At 54.6% G+C, this 27,214-nt stretch overlaps 1 protein-coding gene across 1 annotated transcript in view; it reads right to left on the bottom strand.

Annotated features, from left to right (window-relative positions):
* IGSF21 (immunoglobin superfamily member 21) overlaps positions 1 to 15,282 on the bottom strand; it is a 51,554-nt gene extending 36,272 nt beyond the window's left edge. Inside the window, exons 1-4 of the mRNA XM_075520868.1 lie at positions 15,169 to 15,282; positions 14,357 to 14,659; positions 13,917 to 13,986; positions 13,764 to 13,856 (exon numbers count right to left, since the gene is read on the bottom strand). Coding sequence (XP_075376983.1) covers positions 13,764 to 13,856; positions 13,917 to 13,986; positions 14,357 to 14,659; positions 15,169 to 15,282 — 580 coding nt within the window. The remainder of the gene's footprint in view (positions 1 to 13,763; positions 13,857 to 13,916; positions 13,987 to 14,356; positions 14,660 to 15,168) is intronic.
* Positions 15,283 to 27,214: the final 11,932 nt, after the last annotated feature.

The raw sequence follows: 27,214 nt of genomic DNA, 5'->3' as shown, positions 1-27,214 counted from the left end.
AGAACGCCCAGCCTTCCTGGACTCCATTGCCCCTCAGGACTGCCGCCCAAGGGACTCTGTCACCCAGGCCCCTAAACGGGCCAAAGTCTGCCCTCCAGAAGCCCAAGGGAGCAGTTCTGCTGACCCCCTCCTCCCTTCTCCAAGAATCAAAAACTCTATCGTTTCATGATCGTTATGCCCAAGATGGCCTCCAACCGTCACATCACCCCCAAGTCCTTCTCTGTTCACAAACAACAGGTCCAGCGGGCCCCTTCCCTCGTTGGCTCCCTCACCAGCGGTGTCAGGGAGGTCTCTTCCACACACTCCAGAAACCTCCGAGACTGTTTCCTCTCTGCTGTGTTGTATTTCCAGCAGACACCTGGTTGAAGTCCCCCACGAGAACAAGGCCTAGTGATTGTGAGACTTCTCCCAGCTGCTTATAGAATATTTCATCTGCCTCTTCATCCTGGTTGGGTGGTCTGTAACAGACTCCCACCATGACATCTGCCTTGTTGGCCTTCCCCCTGATCTGACCCATAAACACTCAACCCTATCATCACCATCATTAAGCTCTAGACAATCAAAGCACTCCCTAATGTACAGGGCTACCCCACCACCTCTCCTGCCTTGCCTATCCCTTGGGAAGAGTTTATAGCCATCCATCGCAGCACTCCAGTTGGGCAAGTCATCCCACCATGTTTCCGTGATAGCAACTATATCACACTTTTCCAGCTGCACAATGGCTTCCAGCTCCTCCTGTCTGTTGCCCACGCTGCATGCGTTGGTGTAGATGCACTTCAGTTGGGCTATTGACCCCGCCACCTTTTTGGGGGGAGAAGCCCTAATTCCTACGGGACCATTCTCAGGCACTTCCGTGGTTTCTAGCACATCCATAACCCTTGCGTCTTCGCTCCCGCGTGGATCTCCATCCCTTACCTCCACTGAGGTGGCAGACCAAAGGACCTCGCTAGCACACTGTCCCTCAGACATTGGCGTGCTTCTCCCAGGCTTATCTCTAGCGAGCCTGGTTGTATCCCTTTCCCCCTTCAAATCTACTTTTAAAGCTCTTTTGATGAGCCCTGCTAACTCCTGTGCAAAGATCCTTTTCCCCCTTTGAGACAGGTCTGTCACCAGCAGGCCTGGTGTCATGTAGACCAACCCATGATCAAAAAACCCTGCATTCTACCAGTGACACCAGGCCTTGATCTGCTGGCTCTTCCTGTTTCTTCCCTCCTCATTCCCTGCAACTGGAAGGACAGAGGAGAATGCTGCTTGTGCTCCTGATCCCTTAACCAGTCATCCTAAGGCCCTGAAGTCTCTCTTGATGCCCTTGGACTTCTTGTGGCAACTTCATCGCTGTCTACCTGAAAAATCAATAATGGATAATAATCTGAGGGCCGTACCAGGGGACGAAGCTTTCTCTTCACATCTTTAACCCAGGCCCCAGGCAGGCAGCAGACTTCCCTAAGAAGTGGGTCCGGTCTGCATATTGGGCCTTCGTTCCCTTCACAAGGGAGTCTCCTACGACAATGACCCATCTTGTTATCTTTACGGAAGCAGTTTTGACGCAGGGCGTAGGCCGACTTAACCTCGGCGACACCTCCGAGCTAGATGAACCATCGCCCTCGGTGTTGCTCGGTTCCACTTGCAGAGCCTCATACCTGTTATGCAAGGGCACCGGGGAAGGTGGGGTAGTCACAGAGGAGACGTGCCGCCACGCCGGGCAGGGACTTGTCGCCATTGCCCCTATCCCTCAAGTCACCGTGTTCAGCCAGACGGAGAGAGGATAGGGGATGCTCCGTGTCACGCGTCCTCTCGCCATCAGCCGGATCCCTTCCGGCATCTCTCCCCATGTTGGCATCAGGAAGATGCAACGTCTGGATGCTGCCTCCTAGCACGGGGGATTATGGAAAACCTCACCTGGCATCAAGGGTCTTGTCTCCAGCCAGCGCCGAAAGCGCCGCCGAGCAAAACTGTCCAGGAGATGCAATTCAGGAGTAAAAAAGCAAATTATTTGTACCCAGCCTGGTTTGTTCGAGCCCCAAACCAAAGCGGATCGTTTAGATACAGATGTTGAAACCTGGGAAAAAAGATGCTGAGCCCCTGGCAAAGCCTGATCACGTCCTGGGCGAACTGGGGAGGGAGCTGCCGGCAGCAGCCGGTGGTTTTGCCGCTGCTTCGCCCTCCATCGGGGTGAAGATTACAACACCAGGAGTTAATTATTTGAAACCACGGCTCACGGTGTTAATCTAGGCTGGAGCATAATCCCAGTCAGGGCTAATTAGCAGAGCTGGAAGCCACAGGGAGCTGCTTGAAGGATGCCTTTTGGAGCAAGTCCCGCTCCGTGCCTCAGTTTCCCCACTTACAAGGGGGAAAGCAAGACCCCTCACAAACCCATCTGAGATCCAGCAAAAATCCCATCCCAGAGTAACAGCGAGGGGTTATTAGAGATGCTACTCCTTGGAAAAATAAGCGGAGCTTTGAATTTTCCCATCTGAAACCCCACAATCCTCCCTAAACCTTCTCTTCTTCCAGCTTTAGTGGCAGATACCCAGGCTTGGGGCGGGCAGAAGGGGGGGAAAAAAATTAATTTCACTGAAGAACAACTATGAGGATTTAGGTTTAGATGCTGGCATCAGGTTTCCCACCAAGTTAAGAGCCCCAGCGAGGCGTCGGCGGGGTTTTGCTGTGCCAAAGTGGCCTAGGAGAAGTAGGTGACCGTGACGCAGATGATGAATTTGCTTATTTATTTCTCTATTTGCAGGAAATCCAATTAGCCCGTATTTCTGATTGGTGACAAACGAGGCAGCCATCGATTCTCCTCCTCCCTCCCTGGGTGTCTGCCATGAGCGATCTCTGCCTGCACCATCGATTCCTGTGCCGTGTAACTGGAAAGGGATTATTATTATTAATTTTTTTTTTCCATTTTCCTTCTAAACAACTTCTCCAAAGGCACAATCTTGGGCAGAGGAAGGGGGAAGATAAAGCCTGGTGCCAGGCAGAAGTCTCAAGTGCTACAAAATCCACTGTTTTTTTGCAATTTAGGGAGTGATGTGGAGCTTTTTACCCCAAAAATTACCTTGGGGGAGCCCGGGGCAGCCAGATCGGCACCGTCGTTAGCTGAGTTGGGTGCTAAAAAGCAGCCAAAGCCACCCTGCTCCTTTCCTCCGCCGCTGCAAAACCCTCTGTGCTCGCACGGGGAGCGCGCCGGAGGCAGCTGGTGTCTTCTAATGGTTGTGTATGGGGGTAGGGGAGGGAGGGACAGAGGGATGGAGAGAGGGATGGAAGGAGCGATGGAGGGAGAGATGGAGGGAGAGATGGAGGGACAGATGGAAGACTAGAGGGATGGCGGGATGGATGGAGGGACAGAGTGATGGAGGGAGCGATGGAGGGACGAAGGAAGGGATAGATGGAAGACTAGAGGGATGGCGGGATGGATGGAGGGATGATGGAAGGGATGGAGGGAGGGACAGAGGGATGGAGGGAGCGATGGAGGGACGAAGGAAGGGATAGATGGAAGACTAGAGGGATGGCGGGATGGATGGAGGGATGATGGAAGGGATGGAGGGAAGAACAGAGGGATGGGTGGAGGGAGGGATGGAGGAATGAAGGGATGGATGGCGGGACAGCCAGCCAGATGGGCGGATGGTACAGGTACAACGTAGGATATGCAGGTAACAGACACAACCTGCAGGGATTTCCAGCTCTGGGCTTTGGCACTGGCCCGGAGACGTCCCGTCACTCACTCCCGGGCACCAGTTTGGCTGAGGTGGGGGCAGCCGCGTCCCACCCTCACCCTCATCCCCTGGCACGGGCTTTTTGCCCTTCCCCTCGGTACCTTCCCTCTGACTCAGCCGCCGCCTGCTGCCTTTTCTCCTCCGTCTCTGCCACCCCTCTCAGCGCTCGCTCTCTACAAAGCAGGATCGCTAATTTGAAGCTCCCCTCTTTTCCCCGATTTACACTCTGTGATTAATAATCCCTTTGCTCTCTCAGTAATGCTGCGCCGCTAATAAGATTAAAACATATCTCCATCTTACAGCACCGATTCATAACACTGATTTACCGTTACTTCTCCGCTCTCACCGAGAGGATGCACATGGCTGTTACCTTAATCCCTATCCATCTCCGCACCGTTGAGAAATAACTGCTAATTAATACCTTTCTGTCTCCAGATATGCCCGGCTATCAATATTTGTCTGGCTTTTTGCTACTGATCTTGAAGGCTGATATAGCAAACGCCCGGCCCTGCTCGCTACTTTACCTCTACAGAGGGGATGTTGGCATTTTTGGGGGTCTTTTCCCCCAAAACGGTGATATGCCAGGGGTCCTCCCAGCCTGGGCTTGATTGCCCCGAGATGGAGCAAAGCTGAAAAATAGGGGGAGGCTTTTCTGAGCATCCTTTCATGAGGATGTGCTCGTCGCCATCCATGACTCAAATCCCTCCATGGGGTGACATCTCCCTACGACTCCACTTCCCCATCCCTATTCCCGCACCCACCGGCTGTTTCTGCAGCACAACTCCACACCCCCAAGCCAGCCTGGATACGGAGCATCCTTAGATAAACCAATCAGCCACATTTTTCACCCCATTGCCTATTTTCCTCCTCCGCCAGGAGACCCTGGACCGGCCCTACAGCCACCCCAAGCAGTCGGATGCTTTGGGAACAACGGCGACAGCAGCAAGAGCTTGGGAGGGAGGGGAAAAAAAACCCAGCAGAGCCGCTGATCTGATGAATGTGGCAGGGGAGGCCGATGCTCTGCTTTTAATAAAACATAACGAAGCGTAGGATCATAAAATATTTCCTTTAATTCAGTGCTCCCGCGAGGGTGGGTAATAGAGGCTGGGTAATGCGGTAGGCTTTCCTCGCAGCTTGCCGAGGGGGAGAGCGCTGCTGGGGTTGTTAAGCAGCCCATCTGCAAGGCTGTAAGTGCTCTCCTTCCCGTCCCCATCACAGTTCGGGGGGCAGAAAGACACGGGGCTGCGCACACCCCCATAGAGCCAAAGCGCATCCCTCCTGCCGCACGTTTTGGGGGGTCCCCAGCTCCCAGCGCCGCATCGCTTCGCCCCGCCGGGACGGGCTCGCCGGGTGGAAAAAGGTCAAAAAGCAAATCAGAGAGGGATGTTCAGCTTCCATCCTCATCCTCAGCAGGCACACGGGGGTCTGAGCGCGTGCGTGTTGCATATATATAAAAATATATACGTACACACATCTCCGAGGCGGCGTGGCAGAAGTGATTAACATTCTCGTGTTAAAAATCTCTCCGCATCTGCTTTGTCCTACACCCAACACTAAATATAACCATCCAATATGCTCTCTTCCTTCGCCAGAGAGATAACATTGTTTAAGTAAGCCCTTTCGGTTTTCAAGAGTCGGGTTGTTTTCTCGCGGCGGGGAGCTTTTAGCAGATCAGGAGGCAGAGGAGGGTGGTCCATGCAAACAAACCCAGAGGCGCGAGCATCCCTAACATCCAAGCGCCCAAATCTTGTCCCCTTCCAAATAATTTCCCATTATGAAGTCACCCAAATGTGGTTTCCCGCTCTAAAAAAAAAATATTAAAGACACATTTCTAGGAGCAGAAGGGTTTAATTTGGAAACCGGGCTCGCCTGTGCTCCCACGCCGCTGCTATAATTACACCGGCGTAAATTTGCTCTCCGTCAGGAGGAAACCCAACTATCTCCAGCCGGTTTGCATACATCAAGTGCTTGCAAAGAACTTCCTTACAGAAACAAAAAAAGAAAAAAAGCCATAACAACGCAACAAGATGCGAATATAACTTAAAAAGAACCACCTCGGCCAGCGCTTATGGAAAATATCTCATTAGCAAGTTGCAAGGGGAAGACGGTCTGAGTGGAGGTGAAGCGCTGGAGGTTTTTCTCCATGAATGATGGTCTGTCCAGAGGCCGAACCAGCAGCGTTATCACCCAGCCTTACTCCCGCTGGTGATACATCTTTTGCACCCTTTCTGGAGCAATATCTACCCATTATATGGTGCTTCTCCATCAGCAGATCTAGTCTGTTATTCATCCTACATGGAAAAAACCCCAGTCCCCAGCAGCTTGCTGTCTATATTTTGGGGTGCTGGGCAAGGCGAAAGTTGCCCGTATCCTCCTACCCTGCTCTGAGTCACCGCGTCCTTCTGCAATACCGCTTGGCAGGTATGTCTTTAGGAGAAAAGCAAGAAAACCAGCCAAACTCAACTGCCGGCTCTTGGGATGCTCTCGAAGCTGCAAGCGGGGCATGTGGGTGGCATGGCAAAGCCTGTGCGGGTGGTGCCCCTCTTCCAATAGCTTGTGCAGAAGCTAAATCTGCAGGGAACGGGGCTCTTCTGGGCTTAAAAATACAAGAAAGATGCTCGATGGAGCAGAAAAAGTATCTTGGATCATGGTATATCAAGAGACTGCCTGAATTCGGGCTGGAAATCTTCCTAAGCACAACTTAGAGCCAAGCTTTGAACCCTGCTCTCCGGAGGTGCAAAGCTGGGATGGAAACCGAAATCACTTGGGCATTAAAATCCCCTTCTAGACCATTTCCAACCAAACCAAGGATTTTTTTTTTTTTTTTTTTGCAGAAGGAAAGATGCAGCCAACCGCTGACTTGTCATGAAGAAGGTGCTCATCTCTACGAGAGGGCTCGCTGGGTTACAGGGAGCTCAGCTCACCCACATCCCCACCACCTCTAAATTGGGGTGATTCTGGTGTTTTTGGTGATACCTGCTGAGCTGGAGCCTTTTTCTCGCCCTCCTGCTGTTATGACCCATCTCAGCCCTGCTGTGAGGAGCCAGCGGCTCCCAAAGCCGTCGCTTGGCACCCGTGATGATGACAACTGCCAGCCAAAATCAGCCTTTCATCATCTTCCTCTTTTCGAGTATTATCAGCACCAGGAGCAAAACACACCTTGGGGACCAGCCGGGCATCCTCCCCAGCACGAGCGCCATCAAAAGCAACATTGCTACCAGCAAACCCAGGGTTATCCATGAAACCCATCCCCCCAAAAAAGCATTTCCATGGATGGCAGCCCACTTAGAAGCAAACCCAAGTGCCACCCACCATGGCCCCCCTGCCACCCTGCATCCCACCCATCGCCTTGCTCCCTCGGGGCGAAGCAAACCCCCAGCACGGAGCATCTCTGCATCGCTCCAACCCGTCCCCGTCGCTGCAGATCCCTTTGCAAAGAATCAAATGGGTATAAACACACGTGCAAAGCGGGCGCATCCCGGCAGAGGGGTCTCCAGCTCCCGTTTTCCCTGTCCTGGGCAGATAGGATGCAGCACCAGGATTTATCTGCAAGCACAGGGAGGCGGAGCGGGGCTGGAATAACGGCTGCTAATCCCCTTTGCCCTCCCCTCCAAAGTATTTTGTTGAAGGCATTATATAAACGGGAAATTATACAGAGGTTTGGGCAGGAGAGGAACTAAATCCCTGCCTCCCCTGCTCCTTTTTGCAATGCCTCCGAGAAACCCAGCCTTTCCGCCAAGAAGGGTTTTGCAGATGGAGATGCGCTCCCGGCACCGGAAGAGACGAAATGTGTGGTCTGAAGGCCGGGCAGGGCTTGGCTCTGCCACGTTCCCACCACCACATCGCCCTTCCATTGGGTTGCAACGTCCCTCCGCTGAGAAATGTGGTTTTTTCCTGATGTTCCCCAAGCCTCCTTGGAGTCGAGGGCTAAACCCCCGAGAAGCCAGCAGCCAAATTCCCTTCCAGGCAGTCTCTGGCAAGCGGGGCTTTGCTGTGGATTCAGCCCAGCACTGGAAACACCTCCTTCCCTGCTTCAAACCTCCCTCGCAGGGGCCGTCAGGACCCTCTTAATGATAGTTTTGCTTCTAGCTAATACAAGCACTAATTGCATTTCAAAGGACCAGCTCCAGCACTGGCTTCTGCTGCCAACACAGGCGTACCCCAGGTGTCAACCCTGCAAGACCGCAGGGACGCAGCAAGAAGGGTCACCTCAAAAGGGCTCGAGGTCACCCCGCTAGAGAAGCACATGGGGGAGGGCTCCGACGCAGTGTTTAGGGGGGATGAACCCCATTTCTCAGCCCGCTGAGAGTGAAAACAAGCGGGGCACAGCCCTTCCCCAGCCCAAATGGCTCTGCAGACCCTAAAAAAACCCTAATTTTATAGAAGAACTCCATAGAGGGAACCACAGCGGAGGGTTATTGTCCCCGCGCTTCGCTATGAGCCCTCCTGCCCTTGGCACTCGCGCGGCAAATCCCGTCCCAAAAGCGTTGAAAACAAGCCCGTGATTGACGGTTTATTTTAGGAAGGAGAGGGGAAAAGTGGGAAGGAGATAATGCGGGGAGAGATAATGTGAGCGCCAGTCATTAGTTAAAAACAAGCCCAGCAGTACTCCAAGTGCCTCAGCAGAAAGCAAACAAAAGGGCAAAGAGAGCAGCTTGGCAAGGGAACAAGCCCGGCCACATCAGCTGCATCCTCCCCGCTCGGCTCTTTGCAGCGGGATTTACGAGCCGGGAAGTTTGCAAGGCGAGAGCTGCGCCTCCCGCCTCCGAAAAAGAGGGATCTGGGGGCTCCTTCCCCTGATTTTCCTCTTCGCCAATGCCTGAGCAAAGAGGCTGACTCGGCGTCACTGAAATCAAGGTCTCCTCTTAGAAAACAGGGGGAAAAGCCCAAAGCACTGAGGAAATCCCATCCGCGGCGGGTCCCAAGGGGGTGATGCTTCATCCTCCCCGTACACGGTGCCAGGCAGGTCCCGTCCATCTCCGTCCTTACCAGGGTGAGGTTTCGGCTCCATCCCCACCTCCCTGGAAGGCTTTTCCCTCGGGAAGCGCTGCAGGAGCCTTAGCATGATCCTTGCTCCGTCTCAGCCTCATTCCCAAGCCATTAGCACATCTGGATTAAATAAAACCTGCTCTTATCCCGACACCGTGGCGAGCATTTCATCAGCTGATCTTACAGCACTTGGCAAAAGGAGCAAGGCCAGCGCCGGTCAAGCATTTTCTGACAGAAAAGACCATTTCTGCAACGACAACCAGAAAAAAAAAAAAAAAAAAAGTGGTAGGTGGGGCGCGTGAAGCCCCGAAACATCTCCGTGGGAAGGGGAGGCTCGTGGGAGCGTGGTTAAGGTCACGTCTGGACGCTCCGTAAAAACCCACGGATGCAGGAGCTGAGCCGCATCTCCACGGGGCTCAAGCCTGGATGCAACGCCAGGGTAGACCTTGCCTGGAAGTGCTGGCAGGCACCAGGGAGGCCACAGGGCGTATAGGAAGGCTGTGATGTATACAGCGTTTAGCATATGGCGTATAGCATTTAGCACACAGTATGTAGCACCTTGCATATAGCACCTTGCATATAGCAGGGGCTGCTTAGCTCCAGGCTCTTAGAAGCAAAACCCGGACCTGTAAGACAAGTCCTTATTTCAGCAGAGAGGGGAGCAACATCCCCAACCCAAACCCTACGGCATCCCTACGCTTTTTTTTTTTGGGGGGGTGCTAATAATACCAAAGGATTACTTGTTGCAGCAAGGGAATTTGGGAGGTAAATACCCCAAAACTGAGCTCTGACGTATGGGGGAGCTTTAGAAATGCTCAGGGACGGCCAGGGACCAGCCACGATTTAACGCATGAGGGTTCACGCAGAGGAACGAAGCCTGGAATATCTCCGCACCCCGAAGATGCTTATTAGCTGGGAAAGGTACAAGGCGAAGGGAAGATCCTTGCCTCTGTTAAAGCTTTTTTAAAGAGCTCTGGATTCAAACTGGCAGCTCTAAACCGCTACACATCGCAGCTGGTGGGAAGAGAAAAATTGGGCTAATTGGGGAAGGGCAATTAGCACGGTTAGGAGGATTTTCGGAAGGGGCTTCGGCTGCCTGCGTGGCCTGGATTTACCCAGAGAGCAAAGCACGGGCTTTGCGGAAACGCAGAATTCATAGAAATAGCAGGAAAGGATTTAAAAAGAGGTGACCCTGAGCTGAATGCAAGATTTGCTGGGGAAAAGCACGAGTAGGAAAGGAAAGAGGGAGCGCGGGATGGCTTTCCAGGTCAGCGCCACGCATTCGCAGGTGACTTAGAGCAGGTTTCGCTCCCACGCGGCGCAGAGGACACTCCTCCTTTCCCCTCGCCCCCCCCCCACGCCAGCTCCCACTCGACACCTCTTTTCCTTAAATGAGCCCAGCAGAGACCTTAAATTCGTTAAGTGAGCGAGCAGGTGGCTCCCATCACCCTGGCCAGGGCCGCACGCTGGTCTCTTCCTACGGCAAGGAGCAAAATGAGCTTTTCCAGGCTGGCACGGAGGAGCTGGCCCGGGGGCTGCCTGCGAGCTGGGAAAACCCCTGCGAGGAAAAGCCTTGGGGGGTCCCTGGGAAAGGAGGGGGGGGAGAAATTCACCTTGCTGATAAAAATGGTAACTGTAAAGGGATTTTTCCAAGCTGTTTTTTGGCTGGGAGAAGCGGCATGGGCATATCCTTAAGGGCAGGTGCCTGCAAACCCCAGCCGCAGCAAACCTGCCCTTTTGGGGCAAAGCCCATAAGCAGCTTCGAATAAAGAGCTACATTTGGATTTTCCCCCTTTTTTTGCCATCGACAGGAGGTGCCACGGGAGGGAATACAGAAGCTAAAGCCAACTGCTCAGATAAGGGCTATATAAATATCTCACCAAGATCAAAACTCGACATATTTAGCCCTCCCTTTCATGTTTGCAAAACACAGCTCTGATTTTACACGGCTGTAAAACAAACCCCGATGAACATTTTATGGGAACATATTTCAGGTGACGAGCTGAGCGCCGGCTAATCAGCCAGCCCTGATTTCGGCGATGCCAAGAAGCCATCGCCCTGCTTGCAGATGGGGCTTCCCAGCTTTCCAAAAACCGGGGGGGGCCCTGGGGCTACGGCTCCATCGTTATCCGTGGTCCAGCCGCTTGCCTCCTCCGCATGCCCTCGTTTTTTCATCTTGACAGCTCCTTAACCCACTTAGCCCTGCCCTAGGCAGCTTTTTCTGGCCAAAAGGGGAGAGACTGAGCTTGTTATAAGGAAAAAAAAGCTGTATGACAAGGGGTGATGCTCCCCGGAGGGATGTATAACACATGGAGAAGGATCCGGCCAACCTACCGCACAGCGAGGAAGCAAGCAGCTTCATTTGGGTAAATAAAAGGGCTTTTCATTACGAGGCGATGGATGGAAACCCCCAAAACGCTCCCATGAAGGCGCAGATGCTTTGCAGGAGGGGAAGCTCTTCCGACGGATCCCCGGTGCCCTCCTCGGAGCCGGCAGCGGGACCTTGTTGCTCCTCCTGGATGGGGCAGCGATGGGGGCAGCTGCCCGCCGAGCCGGCACCGTGCAATATATAAGGTGACAATAAAAAGTAGGCGAGATTCCCCCCCAAAAATGGCTTCGGAGACATATGGCAGACGCCGAGGGCAAATACTCTCGTAGGGAAGAGCAGTGGGAGTTTGCGTGTTGGGCAAGTGCCCCCCCCCCACGTCTTCCCAGGCGACGCGGCCAGATCCTGCTCGATCCCTTGCGAGCGAAGTGCCGGGATGGGGAGGGGATGGACCTCTGCGGGCACGTCCTCCCTCGCCACCACAACGCCGGCAGCTCCAGCCAAGGATGCCGTCAGCCACAGAAAAGCCATCTGCCCGCTGAATTTCAGGAGCGGCGCTCGGCCTCTGCAGCCTCCTGCTGCCCGGAGCAAAGGCGGGCATCAGGATGGGCGCACCCGCCCCAAAACCAGGCTTGTTGCAACCATTTTTAGCTGTTTGCTGAAAAAGCAGAGCGCAAACTGGCTTTTCTGGGACAGCATTTCTCCACCGAGGGCTGGGAGATACTTAACGCAGCCGATCCTCAGGATGTGGGAAAGCAGCAAAGTCCCAGCCTGGTTTTAAGACCTAAAACCCAGCTCGTGGATGTCCAAACCCAAGCGCTGCCCATCGAACCTGCCCGCGAGACCCTGCCAAACGCCGGGATCCTCCTCCCGCATCGCTTTATAACCCACAGCCCCTCGCCGGGGCCGCCGGCTTCCTCTAGACCCACCGCAAAACAACTTTTACCTCTTCCCCCCCCGCCCCAAAATCCACATTTCAAAGACAGATTTCCTCGTACCTGCTCTCACAAATCAGCAGCAGAAGAGCAATCGCCCAATTTGCAGCGATAAAAAAAAATAAGAGAAAGGAAGGAAAAATGATCCACGCGCCGGTGACGGACAGCTTGCCGCTGGGGAAAAGCCAGGGGGACGCATTGTTCCTTGAAAATTATCTACCCGTGACCTTAAAACCACGGCGGAGGTGGAGAGCAGACCCAGGTGGGAGGCAGGACTGGATTCGGCACGAGTTCCCCCCCGCCCCGAGCCGCGCAGATTTTATTCTCGACCGCGTGCTGTTCAGCAGCACAATGCCGGCGGGATGCTCGGGCTGCACGGAGCAAAGCGGGGAAGGGGGAAAAGAGCAGCAGCCACGGCCCGGCAGCACATAAAACCCAAAAGGGGAACGGCAGAGAGGGATGCAGGAGATGCACGATGCCTTCCCAGCCCTGGTTCGGCCAAATCCAAGCCAGGCTCTGGCTAACCTCAGTGGTCCGCGGTCCCCGAAGGATGATTTCGGAGCTGCTCGCGATGCCGGGGAAGAATCGGCTCCTTTGTGTCAACCTCTCCCCGCTCAACCCCGCAGAGCGCGGCCGCCGCTCCCCCTCCCCGCGCCCTGCAGCAGCTGACGGCGGCTTTCCGGAGAGGAAAAAGTACATTATAAATAAATAAATAAATAAAAATAATAAAAAAAAGGAGATATCGAGCAAGCTCTGCTCGTCCCTCCGTCACCCAGCGCTCTCAGCCTCCGGAGAGCAGCCGGGTCTCGCTATGCTCATTAAGGAGCGGCCACCTGAGACCCCGCAGCGGGTGATTTGGGGGGGCGTGGGGATGGGGATGTGTGGGGAAAAGGGGGAAAGAGAAGGGAGATTGCCTTCAAATGCAGAAGAAATTAAATTGCATGGCTATCCCTCAGCCTCTGGGATGCGGGGAGGGGAAAGTTTCCTGCCCCGTTAATTTTTACCTCCTGGAAGCCTCGCTTTTGGGGACGGGGTGGGGGGGGCTTTTATTAAAACCTCTGCGGAGTAAAGCGGGGAGTCAAGATGTTCATTTCGGAGCTCAGCCAGCTGCAAACCCCTGGGACGGCAGGGATTCGGGGGGCTGCTTCTCCCTGCCACCTATGGCGTTTGGGACACCCCCCGCATGCCCAAGGGGCAGGGTGGGCTGGGGCACCCCTGGGTCCTGCGACCCCCCAAAAAAAGCTATAGCTCACAGGGGTCCCCAGGGCACAGAGCCCCCCAGGGCTGGGACTCGCAGCCAGAACCCCGGCAGGGAAGGGGGATACAGGTGCCCCCCCAGTGACGCTGGCTCAGGGGCGAGGGACGAGCATCCCCCCGCTTTCTTGCCCCGTCCCCCAGCGCCGGTACCCAATTACCGGGTCCAAAGCAGGTGCCCTATTTTGGCTGCCCCATTGACGGGTCCAACACCAGCACCCTGGTAACGGGTTCCAAACCAGTACCCTGTTGGGGGGTGCCCCATTAACCGGTCCCAGCCGGGTGCTCCATTAGCAACTGCCCTATTACCCCCTCCAAAACCAGCGTCCTGCTAACGGGTGCCCTATTACCGGCTCCAAACGGGGTCCCTGCCCCCCACCCTGCACCCCCCGGAGCCCCCCATCACCCCCCGAGCTTCGGGGGGGGGGTGCGGAGCCCAGAGCCACCGCACGCTTACCGGGGGGCAGGTGGGCACCCCTTTATTTCAGCAGCCGGGGGGGGGGGGGGGGGGGGGTCCCTGTCCCGGGGGGTGGTGACACTCACCCAGCGCCAGGTCGAGGAGGTCGCAGAGCAGCAGGCAGAGGGGCAGGGGGCTCATGGTCCGCATGGTGCCCGCGGGGGGGGCAGCCCCATGGGCTCACCGGCGCCCCAGCCCCCTGCCCGGGGGGCAGGCGGGCATCGCGGCGGGGGGCTCGCTCCGTCCGTCCGTCCGTCCGTCCGTCCCCGACTCCCCGACCAGCTCCCGCCGCGCTGCCGCCCTAAGCCGCTTTATTGGAGCGGGAGCGGAGCGAGCTGCCGGCCGCCCGCCCCCGGCCCCCCCCGGCTGGGCCCGCCCCGGCCCGGCCCCCGGGAGGTGCTGGAGGGGGCGGGAGCGCTGGACGGGGGGCGGGAGGGAGGGCGCGGTATGTGGGGGGATGCGGGGGGAGGATGCAAAGGAGGGGGGGTGCGGGGTGGGGTGCACGGGCCGGGGAGGGGGGGACAGGACGGGTAGCGGGGTGTACGGGGGGGTATGGGGTATATGAGGAGGGATGCGCGGTGTGTGGGGGGTATGGGGTATATGAGAAGGGATGCGCGGTGTACGGGGGGGTATGGGGTACATGAGAAGGGATGCGCGGTGTACGGGGGGTATGGGGTACATGAGGAGGGATGCGCGGTGTGTGGGGGGGGAGCAGGAAGGGGGGTGCGCGGTGTATGGGGGGATATGGGAAGGGGATGCGCGGCCCAGGGCGGGGGTTGCGGGAGGGATTCCGCGGGGGCCGGGGCGTGATGGGGCGCGGGGTGCAGGAGGAGGGGCGCGGCTGAAGGGGGGGTGCAGGGGGGATGCGAGGAGTTTTGGAGGGTGCAGGAGGGGAAGGGCGGTTGAGGGAGGGGGTGCAGGAGGGGATGTGCGGTCCAGGCAGGGGGGCACGGTCCGGGGGCGGGGGGGCATAGGAAGGATGCTGGATGCGGGCAGGGATGTGGGGTGCAGGCAGGGATGTGGGGCGCAGGCAGGGGGGAGGGATGCAGGCAGGGATGTGGGGGGCAGGCAGGGATGTGGGGCGCAGGCAGGGGGGCGGGCTGCAGGCAGGGATGTGGGGCGCAGGAGAGGGAGGGATGCAGGCAGGGATGTGGGGCGCAGGCAGGGGGGAGGGATGCAGGCAGGGATGTGGGGGGCAGGCAGGGATGTGGGGCGCAGGCAGGGGGGCGGGCTGCAGGCAGGGATGTGGGGCGCAGGCAGGGATGTGGGGCGCAGGCAGGGGGGCGGGCTGCAGGCAGGGATGTGGGGCGCAGGCAGGGATGTGGGGCGCAGGCAGGGGGGCGGGCTGCAGGCAGGGATGTGGGGCGCAGGCAGGGGGGCGGGCTGCAGGCAGGGATGTGGGGCGCAGGCAGGGATGTGGGGCGCAGGCAGGGGGGCGGGCTGCAGGCGCAGGTAGCCAGAGGGAGCCCTGGGCAGCAGTTTCCCCCTGACCCCCCTTCCTGCAGCAATCCCCTCTCCCTGCAGCCCCCCAGCAGCAGGATCCAGCCCTGGGGCCGTTCGGTCCCCCCCAAATCGCGTGCCGGCCGGGGACGCGCATCCCTGCATGGCCCTGCTGCGCAGATGACCTTGTTTTCCTCCATCTCCCGGGATTTAATTAGCTCCTGGACACAGGGGAAGATGCGAGTATTATTTATGAAGAGCCCAGGTAGGGAGCGGGATGGCCGAGGGCTTGCAGACAGCCACAGCAGAAGAGATTAGGGGGCTGGAGGAAGATTTTCCTCGAGGTTGGAGGCCTCTTTCTGTTGCTATTCCACCTTAGAAGAAGCGCTTCCCAAAACCACACCTCTTTTCTTCGCAAAATCAACTTTTTTGCGATTACTTTTGATTTTTTTTCCTGTCCTGTGTGGTCGCCCTGTCTCCCCGACACCTTTTCTGACAGCCCTCAAGCCCAGCTTAATCCTACCGCTTCCCAAAATCAGGTGAACGCCCCTCATTTCCAGCTGCACAAAGCCAGCCCCATGCAAAAAAAGAAAAAAACCAACCCAGCATCCTGCTTCGGGGCTTATATTTGCTAAAAAAGCACCGGGGCAAAAGGTTTCCCTGGGATGGGCACGGGGAACAGCCCCTGTGCGGAGACTTCGGCACAACCAGCGACACCAGTCTGATGAAAACTGGTGGGTTACGGCTGGTTTCTTAAAATAACCACCCTGAAAGGATTCAGGCTCTGCGCAGATCAGCACAAAAAAAAAAAAAAAATTAAATAAAATCAATTAGTTGCTGAAATTCCTTGGAGTGAGCTGGATTTTCTCTCCCTTCTCCCTCTGCCTTTCATCCGCCGGGAAAAGCCACGGTTCGTTCTTGCATGGAGATGTCTGGAAATCAAATCTCGCTTTATTTGGTCGTGGATTCGATGGCCCCCCGAGAGACATCGCCTTTTCTTTACCCTCCCAGGAATATAATAGCCAGGGTAGGAAGAACCGGCGTTTGCGGGGCCGTATCCCAGCAAACCCAGCAGACCCTAAAAAAGCTTCAGCCTAACTAGCCAGCCCCGAGGTAAAACCGAGTTCAGCCAAGCCAAGCGTGCTGCCGTTGTTCCAAAGCCGCTCTGCCAGGTTAACAGCCCGCGCTCGACCCAAATGGTGCTGTCAGCTCCGGTAAGAGCCGCTGCTCCGAGATGCCTCCACCGAGACGGGTCTTTTCCTCCTCTTGCTTTGCCGTGCTGAGCCGCAAACCCCTGGCTCCATCACTCGCCATCCCCTTTTTCACCCCCGTCCCAAGCAAGCTGGAACATTACTGTTATTCTTTGGAGGTGCACGGAGCAATTTTTTCCGCCCTCGGATGCAGTAACCCCCAGATGAGGTGCATAAGGAGGCAAAGATTTTAGGCTGGGAAGTGGAGAAGGGTTGTCCGGAGAAAAGGGAGGTTTAATAGCTGCGCTCTGAGATAGCTCCTTGCAAAATAAAAAAGAGAAAAAAAAAAAATCAAATCCCATGCCTTTTCAAGCTGAATTTTGGCCCCTTGCAGCTCCAGCTCTGCCTCTTGGCTGCACAACCTTCTCCTGGAGCAAAAGCGATGACCCGGTGGGAGAAGCATAAACTAAATATCCCGAAACATTTAGAGCAGGACTTGTTTTCCTGTGGCAAAGCATCTTTGGCAGCCTCCAGATTTAGCATTTGAGCGCAGGGAAACCCAGCGAGAAGCATGCGGGCCATCAGCCGGATCCCAGGACATTGAAGGAGACAGTAAGCGATGTAAATTGGTGGATAAAAATATTGCCGTTTGTATTGGGTGTCTGGCTTGGTTGGGTTTCGCCTGGGTTTTAATTTCGTGTGAATACAGCGGCTGGTAAAAGCTACTCGGTTGACAGCCCTGGGGGCTTTGGTCCCCTGGAAAGGCATGAAATGAGCCCAGCCGGTGGGGAGCGATGCTCTTTTCCCAGCCAAACGCAGCCATCTGGACCGTGAGGGGGGTTATTCCACATTTTTTTAACAAATAAGTGTTTCCTCGCAGCCCCACCCCATTGCAAAAGGCTGGATCGCTTCCTCCAGGCATCAAACCCTGCAAAACGTCACTGTTCTGGGATGGAGCTGTCGTCCTCCCGTCCTTCCCATCCTCACGAGGGACGGATCCAGCCTGGAAAACTAGGTCCAAAGCCTCATCCCCGACATCCTTTGGGAGCAGCTTAAATCCAGGGCAGAGTATTGCGGACGAGTCTCCTCCGTCTGTCCTCGGCGACCCCGATTCGGCACAAAAAAAGGCTCCAAAAGGTGAAATTTCTCAGCTCCTCTTTCCTGACCTTTCCAGAAGAAGCCCGTGTACTAATTAGGCGAGTAATAACGTGGCGAGGATGCGATTCCTCATTAGCTTTTGAGAGATTCCCAGCTACACGAATGATATGCATCTACAAGAAAATTAACTCGGGCACGAGGGCTCCGCAATCAAGATTAATGAAGAAACGGGCAAAGAGCAGCACGCGGCTGCCCCTGCCCTTCGCAGGGAGCTGAGCACCTCCCAACGCGGGGCGAATCCCAAACCGGGGGGACGCTCCTCGGCAGAGCGAGTGGGTGGAGAAAGTCCCCGTCAAGCCTGGAACAACCCAAATTTTCCCCATAGATGGGAAATGTCTGTGTAACGCATTCAGGATCTCAGCCGGTCCCTACCGCCCGGATCAGCACCGTCCCTAGCGCGGGAAAATACTCGCTCAGAGCAAGTTAACTTCTTATCTTAACTTATAAGAAGTTAACTTGTGTGATAAAGAGTGACACAGAGAGTGCTCATCTCTGGTCCACATCTCCAAAGCTCCGTTGCTTACGAGCTAAAGCCACATCAGCTCATCCCGAGGGCATCAGCATCCCAGCGCCCCGTCCCAGCCGCGTCCCGCGGTCCCTGTGGCAAAGCCATCGGGGAGGGGAGGAGATGTTTCCCCCGTTGCCTGGAAAGCAAAACCTCTGCTTCTCCCATCCGCTTGCCCGTTATTGAAGCTGCGGCGCGAAGGGGTAATTAGCCGCAGATCATTCCCGTTAGCGTTATCCTTGGCTAATTACCCCATGGAAAAACGTATCCCGCCACGGTGTTCCCAAACCCCAGTTCATCCCTCTTTGCATCCCTCGATGGCTTGAAACCCGGGGCAAAATTAAATCAAGTCACAGGTGCCTGACTTCAAATAATCCATTTTTCTCCTCGCAAGTAGTTTTCTATCAAAGATAGAAATGCCAGCAGTCAAAAAGCAAAAAATCGTCAACAGGGGATGACCCACCACGCCGTGTTTAACCCAAAACATTTTCCTTCGTCGCAGTAGCCCAAGGTCTGGCTTTTCCCACCCGCAACATCCGTTTTTCAACAATAAAAACCCATTGTAAAATGAAACATTGATGTTTCCAAAACGCAGCTTTTCCGGCATTCCTGCCAGAAGTTTTTCTTAGCAAAGCAGCTGGAGCCAAAGCGCCGTTTCCCTGGTTAAAACATCTCGTTGCATTTATTTTTAGCGTATCGCTGAGCGCTGAATGCCCGAGCCCGAGCCCGCTCCGGCCAGGTAATGTGAAGCATCCAAGCCCTGTGATGCAGGAGGGAATTAAAGCAATTTTTTCCATGCTTTTCTCCTCCCTTGACAAGCTGAGCGGTGGAAAACCATGAGGAGCAAAAGAGCAGCATCATGTTAGCAAGGGGCTTTTCATAGCATGCAGGCTGTAATTAATAAACTATAATTAACGTGCTCCGGCGTTGACACAGAAGGGCAGGAGTAAACCCCAGAGCCCCTGACCCCACAGCCTAAATGTGCATAAATGTGCTTTTATCCCCAAATCTCTCAAAAATAAGGTATTATTCAACCCAGCCTCTTACTTCAGCTCCACCGTGCATTGACTAAGTCCCACGGCTGGTGTTTGGGGCCGTAATTATTCCATTATTATTTATAATAATAATTATCAATCCATGCTGGTGGCTAATATATTTTAAAAGGCCCTATTTCATTCATCTATGCACCGAAAGGGCATCCTATAGCTAAATATATGGTCACGTGAGAGGGAGAAACATCCCTTCTATATGGGCAAAATTCAGAGTATAAGTCCCCATATGTTCAGCCCTGTCCTTCCCCCGAGCTCGTGAGTCAGTATTAAGGCTGGATTTCCTGTTTTCCACCAAAATGATGTGGGGGAGTGAAAAAAAACCCTCATTTTTTAAAAAACCCTGCAGTATTTCATGCCTGTAAGTCACTCAGGGAGGGGTTTGGGGCTTGAATGTCATGTTTTTAGAAAAATTGGGAGTATTTTGAAAGGATTAGCGCGGCCTTTCTCTCCCTCCCTGCAAATGGAGGGTTTCAGTTTTTCAGCTGGAAAGAACATTTTGTTACAGAAAACCCTTCACTTCTGCCTTAAAAAAACCCAAAATTGAAACATTTCAGCTGCCTTTGAGACCAACCATCTCAGCTGCTCGCGTTTTTCCCCCAAACCCATGATTTGCCAGAAACCTTAATATTTTCTTTCCATCCTAGAATAACCCTTCTCCTCCAAAGTTGGCCCTAAAATGATTTGCATGGTTTGGGGGCTGTGCTCGGCCCAGCGTACCCAATGCTCCTGCAGCATCGCCAAGTTGGAAGGGGAAAAAAAAATTGCTTTAACACCAACCACCGTTGGAAATACCTTGCTTTTTTAATAGGACGCTCATCCCAAAACCACCTCGATCAGCCCACAACCCTAAATCCCCTCCAAACACACTCTCCAAGAAACACCTACCGTCACTAAACGAACCCTCCTAGGAGCTATATAAATATAAAAGCGCACATGCATAGATATATATACACGTAAGACGTTCGAGAGGACGTCTTCGCAGCTGTATAAATAGGCTGATGACGGCCACGGGGTGGATATAAATAAGATGAAAAGTTGCAGGCACCCCTCTCCACGGCGTTTTTCCCACCTCCATCCCCACGCGTTTTGCAGAGAGGATGGAAAAGACCGATCTCCAGCCTCCCCCAAAGCCACGTTCGCTCTAAACCCATGCTGTTTGCAAACAGATGGGTTCCACGGCCGCAAACCTGCTCGGGACCAGCCTCAGGGCTTTTTGCTTTTGCTTAGGCTGCCGGGGATTGCATCCATCCCCATCTTCACCATGCTAATTGCCACCGAGCAATGTTAGACACAGACAAAAAATGCTGCTTTTTCCCCCTTTTCCCCCAATAATCCCAGTTCCAAAAAACCCCACTCATGCCCAAGCAGGGCCCCTCAGCCTTGAAAATGGGTTAAAAAAATATTAAGCAACAATTTCAGGATCTTTTTCTGATGCTGGCAGCCATGCTGAACGCTCGCTTCGGCTTTTTCCCCCCAGGGAATGGGTAGAAAAAAAGAAAATAGCTATAAAAATGAGCAAGTGGAGAAATTAGAGCAGAGCATGGCCGTCACCCGCCTCCCCCATCGTCCCTCCACGTTTGGGACGAGGGGACAGGGCACCACACCATGGGGTGATGCCCAAAACCCTGCTGCCTTTTTGGGCGTCTCAGCCCCACGGTGGCCAACGGATGGGGCGCTGCACAGATGTCACCGCGTCCGTCCCGTTGGCTCCATCCCCCTTTTCAGCCCTTGCAAATTTCACAGAATCACAGAATCACAGAATCGTATAGGTTGGAAAAGACCTTTAAGATCATGGAGTCCAACCGTAAACCTAACACTGCCAAGCCCACCACTACACCATGTCCCTAAGCACCTCATCCAAACGGCTTTTAAATACCTCCAGGGATGGGGACTCCACCACTGCCCTGGGCAGCCTGGTCCAATGCTGGACAACCCTTTCCGTGAAGTAAAATTTCCTCATATCCAGTCTAAACCTCCCCTGGCGCAACTTGAGGCCATTTCCTCTCGCCCTATCACTTGTGACCTGGGAGAAGAGACCGACCCCACCTCTCTACAGCCTCCTTTCAGGCCGTTGTAGAGAGCGATGAGGTCTCCCCTCAGCCTCCTTTTCTCCAGGCTGAACAACCCCAGGTCCCTCAGCCGCTCCCCATCAGCCTTGTGCTCCAGACCCTTCCCCAGCTCCGTTGCCCTTCTCTGGACACGCTCCAGCCCCTCAATGTCTCTCTGGGAGCGAGGGGCCCAGCACTGAACACAGCATTCGAGGTGCGGCCTCACCAGTGCCCAGTGCAGGGGCACGGTCACTGCCCTGCTCCTGCTGGCCACGCTAGTGCTGATACAAGCCAGGATGCCAGTGGCTTTCTTGGCCACCTGGGCACACTGCTGGCTCATGTTCAGGTGGCTGTCGACCAACACCCCCAGGTCCTTCTCTGCGGGGTCCTTTCCAGCCACTCTTCCCCACGCCTGTAGCGTTGCATGGGGTTGCTGTGGCCCAAGTGCAGGAGCTGGCACTGAGCCTTGTTGAACCTCACACAGTTGGCCCCAGCCCATCCATCCAGCCTGCCCAGGTCCCTCTGCAGAGCCTTCCTGCCCTCCAGCAGATCAACCCTCCCACACAACGTGGTGTCACCTGCAGACTGACTGAGGGTGCACTCCATCCCTTCATCCAGATCATCGATAAAGATATTAAACAGGACTGGCCCCAGCGCAGAGCCCTGGGGACACCGCTTGTGACCGGCCGCCAACTGGAGTAAACTCCATTCCCCAGCACTCCTTGGGCCCCGCCATCCAGCCAGGTCTTTACCCAGTGAAGAGCACACCCGTCCAAGCCATGAGCAGCCAGTTTCTCCAGGAGAATGCTGTGGGAACCCATGTCAAAGGCTTTACTGAAGCCTAGATACACAACATCCACAGCCTTTCCCTCATCCACTAGGCGGGTCACCTTGTCATAGAAGGAGATCAGGTTGGTCAAGCAGGACCTGCCTTTCCTGAACCCATGCTGGCTGGGCTTCATCCGTTGGTTATTAAATTTGGGGCAATTGATCCCTTGGTTATTAAATTGATCCCCTGGTTATTAAATTTGGGGCAAGCCTTCTCCCAGCACAAGCTGCGTTTCCCTTGCAGCGACCAAAACCAGAGCAGCATCCTCCGCTCCATTAGCGGGTTGCAAGAAAAGCACTCCAAAAGCTCAGAGTTTTGCGACAAGAGCTGGCTTGCATCCCTGCCGCCTTCTTCCTGAGCATCCCCCCAGTGAACAAATAACGGGGGGGTTGCAAAGGAGCATCCCTCCTTGAACAAATAACGGGGAGCTGGAAACAGAGCATCCCTCCTTGAACAAATAATGGAGGGTTTGCAACAGAGCATCCCCCCAGCAAACAAATATCAGGGGGCTTGCAATGGGGCATGCCTCTGTTGAACAAATAACGGGGGTTTGCAAAGGAGCTTCACTCCAGTGAACAAATAACGGGGGGTTTGCAATGAAGCATCCCTCCGTTGAACAAATAACGGGGGGTTTGCAATGGGGCATGCTTCTGTTGAACAAATAACGGGGGGTTTGCAATGGGGCATGCCTCTGTTGAACAAATAACGGGGGGTTTGCAATGGGGCATGCCTCTGTTGAACAAATAACGGGGGGTTTGCAATGGGGCATGCTTCTGTTGAACAAATAACGGGGGGTTTGCAATGGGGCATGCCTCCGTTGAACAAATAACGGGGGGTTTGCAATGGGGCATGCCTCCGTTGAACAAATAACGGGGGGTTTGCAATGGGGCATGCCTCCGTTGAACAAATAACGGGGGGTTTGCAATGGGGCATGCCTCCGTTGAACAAATAACGGGGGGTTTGCAATGGGGCATGCCTCCGTTGAACAAATAACAGGGGGGTTTGCAAAGGAGCATCACTCCAGTGAACAAATAACGGGGGGTTTGCAATGGGGCATGCTTCTGTTGAACAAATAATGGGGCTTTGCAAAGGAGCATCACCTTGGTGAACAAATAACGGGGGGTTTGCAATGAAGCATCCCTCCGTTGAACAAATAACGGGGGGTTTGCAATGGGGCATGCTTCTGTTGAACAAATAACGGGGGGTTTGCAATGAAGCATCCCTCCGTTGAACAAATAACAGGGGGTTTGCAATGGGGCATGCCTCTGTTGAACAAATAACGGGGGGTTTGCAATGGGGCATGCCTCTGTTGAACAAATAACGGGGGGTTTGCAAAGGAGCTTCACCTTGGTGAACAAATAACGGGGGGTTTGCAACGAAGCATCCCTCTGTTGAACAAATAACGGGGGGTTTGCAACGAAGCATCCCTCCGTTGAACAAATAACGGGGGCTTTGCAAAGGAGCATCACCTTGGCGAACAAATAATGGGAGGTTTGCAACAGAGCACCCCCCTAGAAAAAAAAATGGGGTGTTGGCAATGAGGCATCCTTCTGCTGAAGAAATAACGGGGGGCTTGCAACAGAGCACCCCCCTTACAAACAAATAACGGGAGGGTTGCAATGTAGCATCCCTCCACTGAACAAAGAACGGGGGGGTTGCAAGAAGCACCCCCTAGCAAAAAAATAATGGGGGGTTTGCAATGGAGCATCCCCCCAGCAAACAAATAACGGGGCGGTTGCAATGAGCATCCCCCTGGTGAGCAAATAACGGGGCGTTCACCAGCCATATCCCACGCAAGGAGTGAGGAGAGGGAGGGGATACCCCCCCGAGCCGAGCTTGTCGCCGTCTTTAGCGACTGGAACAAATCCGAAGTGTCGACCGAGACCGTGTTAAGCATTCAGGGAGACAAATGCCAGGCCCGGGAATAAAGATCGGCTGCTCCCTTTTATTTCCATAAGGCAATAATAACCTGCGCCGTCGCTTTATGAAGTCGAATTTGTTACGGCGGATGAGCTGTAAAAAATTGTGGGGTGGGGGTGAGGGGGAAAAATAGAGGCTATAAATAAATTTGTAATTTTAACATGCATTACCATGTAATTGTGAGGGTAAAGGATGGAGCCAGCGCTGGGTTGGAGCTAGCTACAGCCTCCCATGGGGTTTTTTGGCCGAGCTACGAGCCTCTGGGGAGGGATCCTGTTGAATTCTGATGGGGGCTTCGGCAGGGCACGGAGAAGCCCAGAAAAGAGCAGGAAAAGGGGTAAATAATATTTCCCGATCGCGACAAGGCGCTGTGAGCGATTAGCAAGAAAGCAGAGCCAAACGGCCGAGCCTCAAAGCTCCTGTACTGATGGGAAGGCGGATTTGGGGTTTAAACATAGATATCTATAATTTTGGGGCTGAAGCAAAATTGCAAATTTATTCTCGATGTGCCTTAAGGGCTTCAGGAGAGCAGTCTGCCCTCGGATGGGCAGCGGGGGATTGATTTCTGCTTGGGGAGAAGGGCTTGAAGTGCTGGCGTGGGGACGTTGGGGACAAAACGGGACCAGTGGGTGGACGCAGCGTCCTTTGGGATGGCGGCATGGCGGGGAGGAGGGAGCGCAGGTGCCAGGCGTTTGCAGAGCCCCAGCCTGCTTCTGCAGGGCTGGCACTTGGCAGCTGCTAAACAAAAAGAAATCTCCTATCTTAACGGTCAGGGCCGCTTTTGGGGGGGAAGTTTTCAGCGCAAAGCCAAGAAGAAGCCAGCTGCTGCTCCGTACAACGGGAAAAAACCCCTCCGAGCATCTCGCCGACCCATGCAATGTGTTTCCAACCTCGAGCAGCAACAGAAGACGGACAGACACACGGACAGAGGGACAACCGCCCTTTAAAAGCAGAGGGCAGCTGCCCACCAGCTCAGGGCTGCTGCAGGTGGCCGTAAGCCATTGGGATTTTAATATATTTTGCTAAAATATATTTTAGGATCATCTCCCCCGTTGCGGCTTTACTGGCACGGCCGCACTTCGGGGCTGCTCGCTTTGCAAACGGAGCGAGCGGCGACTGGGGGAGCACAGGGACCTCCCTCCCATCACGCTGTCCACCTTCCTATACTTATTTTTTCCCAATATTTTACAGAGCCTTTTTCCTTTCAGGTAGCAAAGACGCCAGGCTCAGCCGAACCCGGGCCCACCGCCATCTCGGGCGCGGAGATATCTGTTATTTATTTACCCGTGCCCGTCGTTATGGCTTGCTTGCAAAAGGCTGTCAGGTCTTTTTTGCGTCTGGTGCCTTGCTCCGTCATGCCCGAGCTTGCTTGTACTTTGGGGGGCTGATCTGGGGCTTAGCCAACACAAGCTGGGGGTTTATGGGATGTTAATAGCACAACAGATATATTTTTGTGGATGGAAAAGCCACTTAATAGAAGGGCTGTGTCTTGGGGAATAAGGTGGGTTCATACCCTGAGCGGTGTTTCCTCCGCTAACGGGGACCGGGGAGGGATGCTGTCGGCAGCCGGAGCCTTTCCAGCCCTGCCTGCATCCCCTTTTGACCTCGGCTCCTCCGCAGATGCCCAAAACCTTGGGAAAAGCCAAGGCTGGGAAGGCAGAGCTCACTGGGACCCAGCCAAACGCGGCGAGACAGGTCCCCTCCGGCCCTCGCCCGTCTCCCTGGCACGGCAGGAGCAGGGGGGTGGCTGGCTCCTGCCTCCCCCCTCCCCGTTTCCCTGCCCATAGCAAGGCAAACACATCCCCCACGCGTTTGCAGAGGGATTTCCACGGCAGAGGGGCTCGTCTGGGGGTAATCCTGGCTGGCAGCGGGGCGAGCGGCTTTTCGCCGCTTCTCGTCGCCCAACTCGACGGGAGCAAACAGCAGCCGGCGTCTGTTTAAACAGAGACGCCGTCGGGCGCGTCGCCGGGCTGTTTACACTCCTGCAAAAGCAATATCACCCAAGCCTCTCTCGGCTGTCATCTCATTTCACGTCTCATCCGTGCCTCCTAAATTCTCTTCGCATCCCCTATCACGAGGTTCGCTTCCCTTCGCTTCCCTCCTAGCACCCATCGCCCGAAGGCATCGCCCCGCTCACCCAGCCTGACCTCTGCCGGGGGGGAAAATCGCATTTTTTCCCAGCAAATTCACTGCAATTCCTACGCAGCTCTGCTCCAAGTCACGCTCTGTATTAACATCACCGGGACAGACCTACACCGGCTGCATCGTCCAGACCTTCCTCCTCCTCGCTCACTTGCGGCATCCCTATACCCGCTTTGCTTTCACACAGCTTTACCTCCCCAGCCCATAAATCTGCAGGTCTGAAGCAACTATAAATTTTTTACATATTGTCAGGGGAGCTCTTACAATGTCTGTATCACCTTGGGCACATAAGGTGTTTCGTGAAGCGGGGAACATCCATCCATCTCAGAAGAGAGAGTGTGTTTTCTGCTTTGGAGGCTGACTTTTAGCACTGTCCATCACCCAGCCAGAAATACAGATAACAGGCAACACACGCCGACGCAAACAGGGGAAATTCGGGCACCGGGGAAGTTTTCAGCCAAGTTTTCCATTTATTTCTACACTTTTGAGGCTCCTTCCCAAAGGTGTAAATGGGATTTGCTTGTTTGCATGCTTCTTTTGCCCCCAGCAGCAATGTATTTGCTTTCTGCCTTGGAAGAAAGGTGAATTATGCAGGTTCTCCCAGCAGCCGGATTAGCGAGCGCTATTGCAAGCAGGAGAGAAAAAAAAACCAAAACTCAGTTTCGACCCAACTCGAAGCCACGTAGGTCAATCCCTCAACATCCAGGTGAGCAAGAGGAGCCCCTGATGGGACTTGTAGCATCTCTTTAGTGCCTGCCTTCCCGGTGGTGAGGGATGGGCGAGGGAAAGGGAAAGGATGCTTTTTGGCTCAAAAGCCTCAAAATGGGGGTTTTGAGATGACCGAACAAGCCGCCCCCCCAAATTTCAGGTTTGGGGCACAAGGAAGGATAAGGAGCAGTCGCACAAGATGGGTTTCCTTAGGGAAAAGCGGTTAAAACAAGCTGCCCGACAGCCCCGCGCCGGACCCGCTAAATACCTTACGGGACGGCTCATTGCTTACCGAGACCAAAGCAAAAATGAAAATAAAAGTAAGTTTTTTTGGGCAAGCACAAGAGGACTCGGTGGTTCATAGCTGCTGCACCGGAATATAGGAATTGCTGCCAAATTTGGGAAAAAAAAACCCCCATCCTCCCAGCCCAGGGGCTGCCCATCGCCTTCGCCGGTGGCAGATGCAAAAGCAGCCGGAGGATGAGCTCAGATGCAAAGCATCCACGCAGCAGGCGTCAAAAATTCAGCGAGATGAATCGCGCTGT

The sequence above is a fragment of the Mycteria americana genome, chromosome 18 (assembly GCF_035582795.1).
Source record: "Mycteria americana isolate JAX WOST 10 ecotype Jacksonville Zoo and Gardens chromosome 18, USCA_MyAme_1.0, whole genome shotgun sequence".
NCBI classification, from domain to species: Eukaryota; Metazoa; Chordata; class Aves; order Ciconiiformes; family Ciconiidae; genus Mycteria; species Mycteria americana.
Note: the sequence above shows the minus strand (reverse complement) of the source record. Positions and strands in the feature narration are given on the sequence as shown.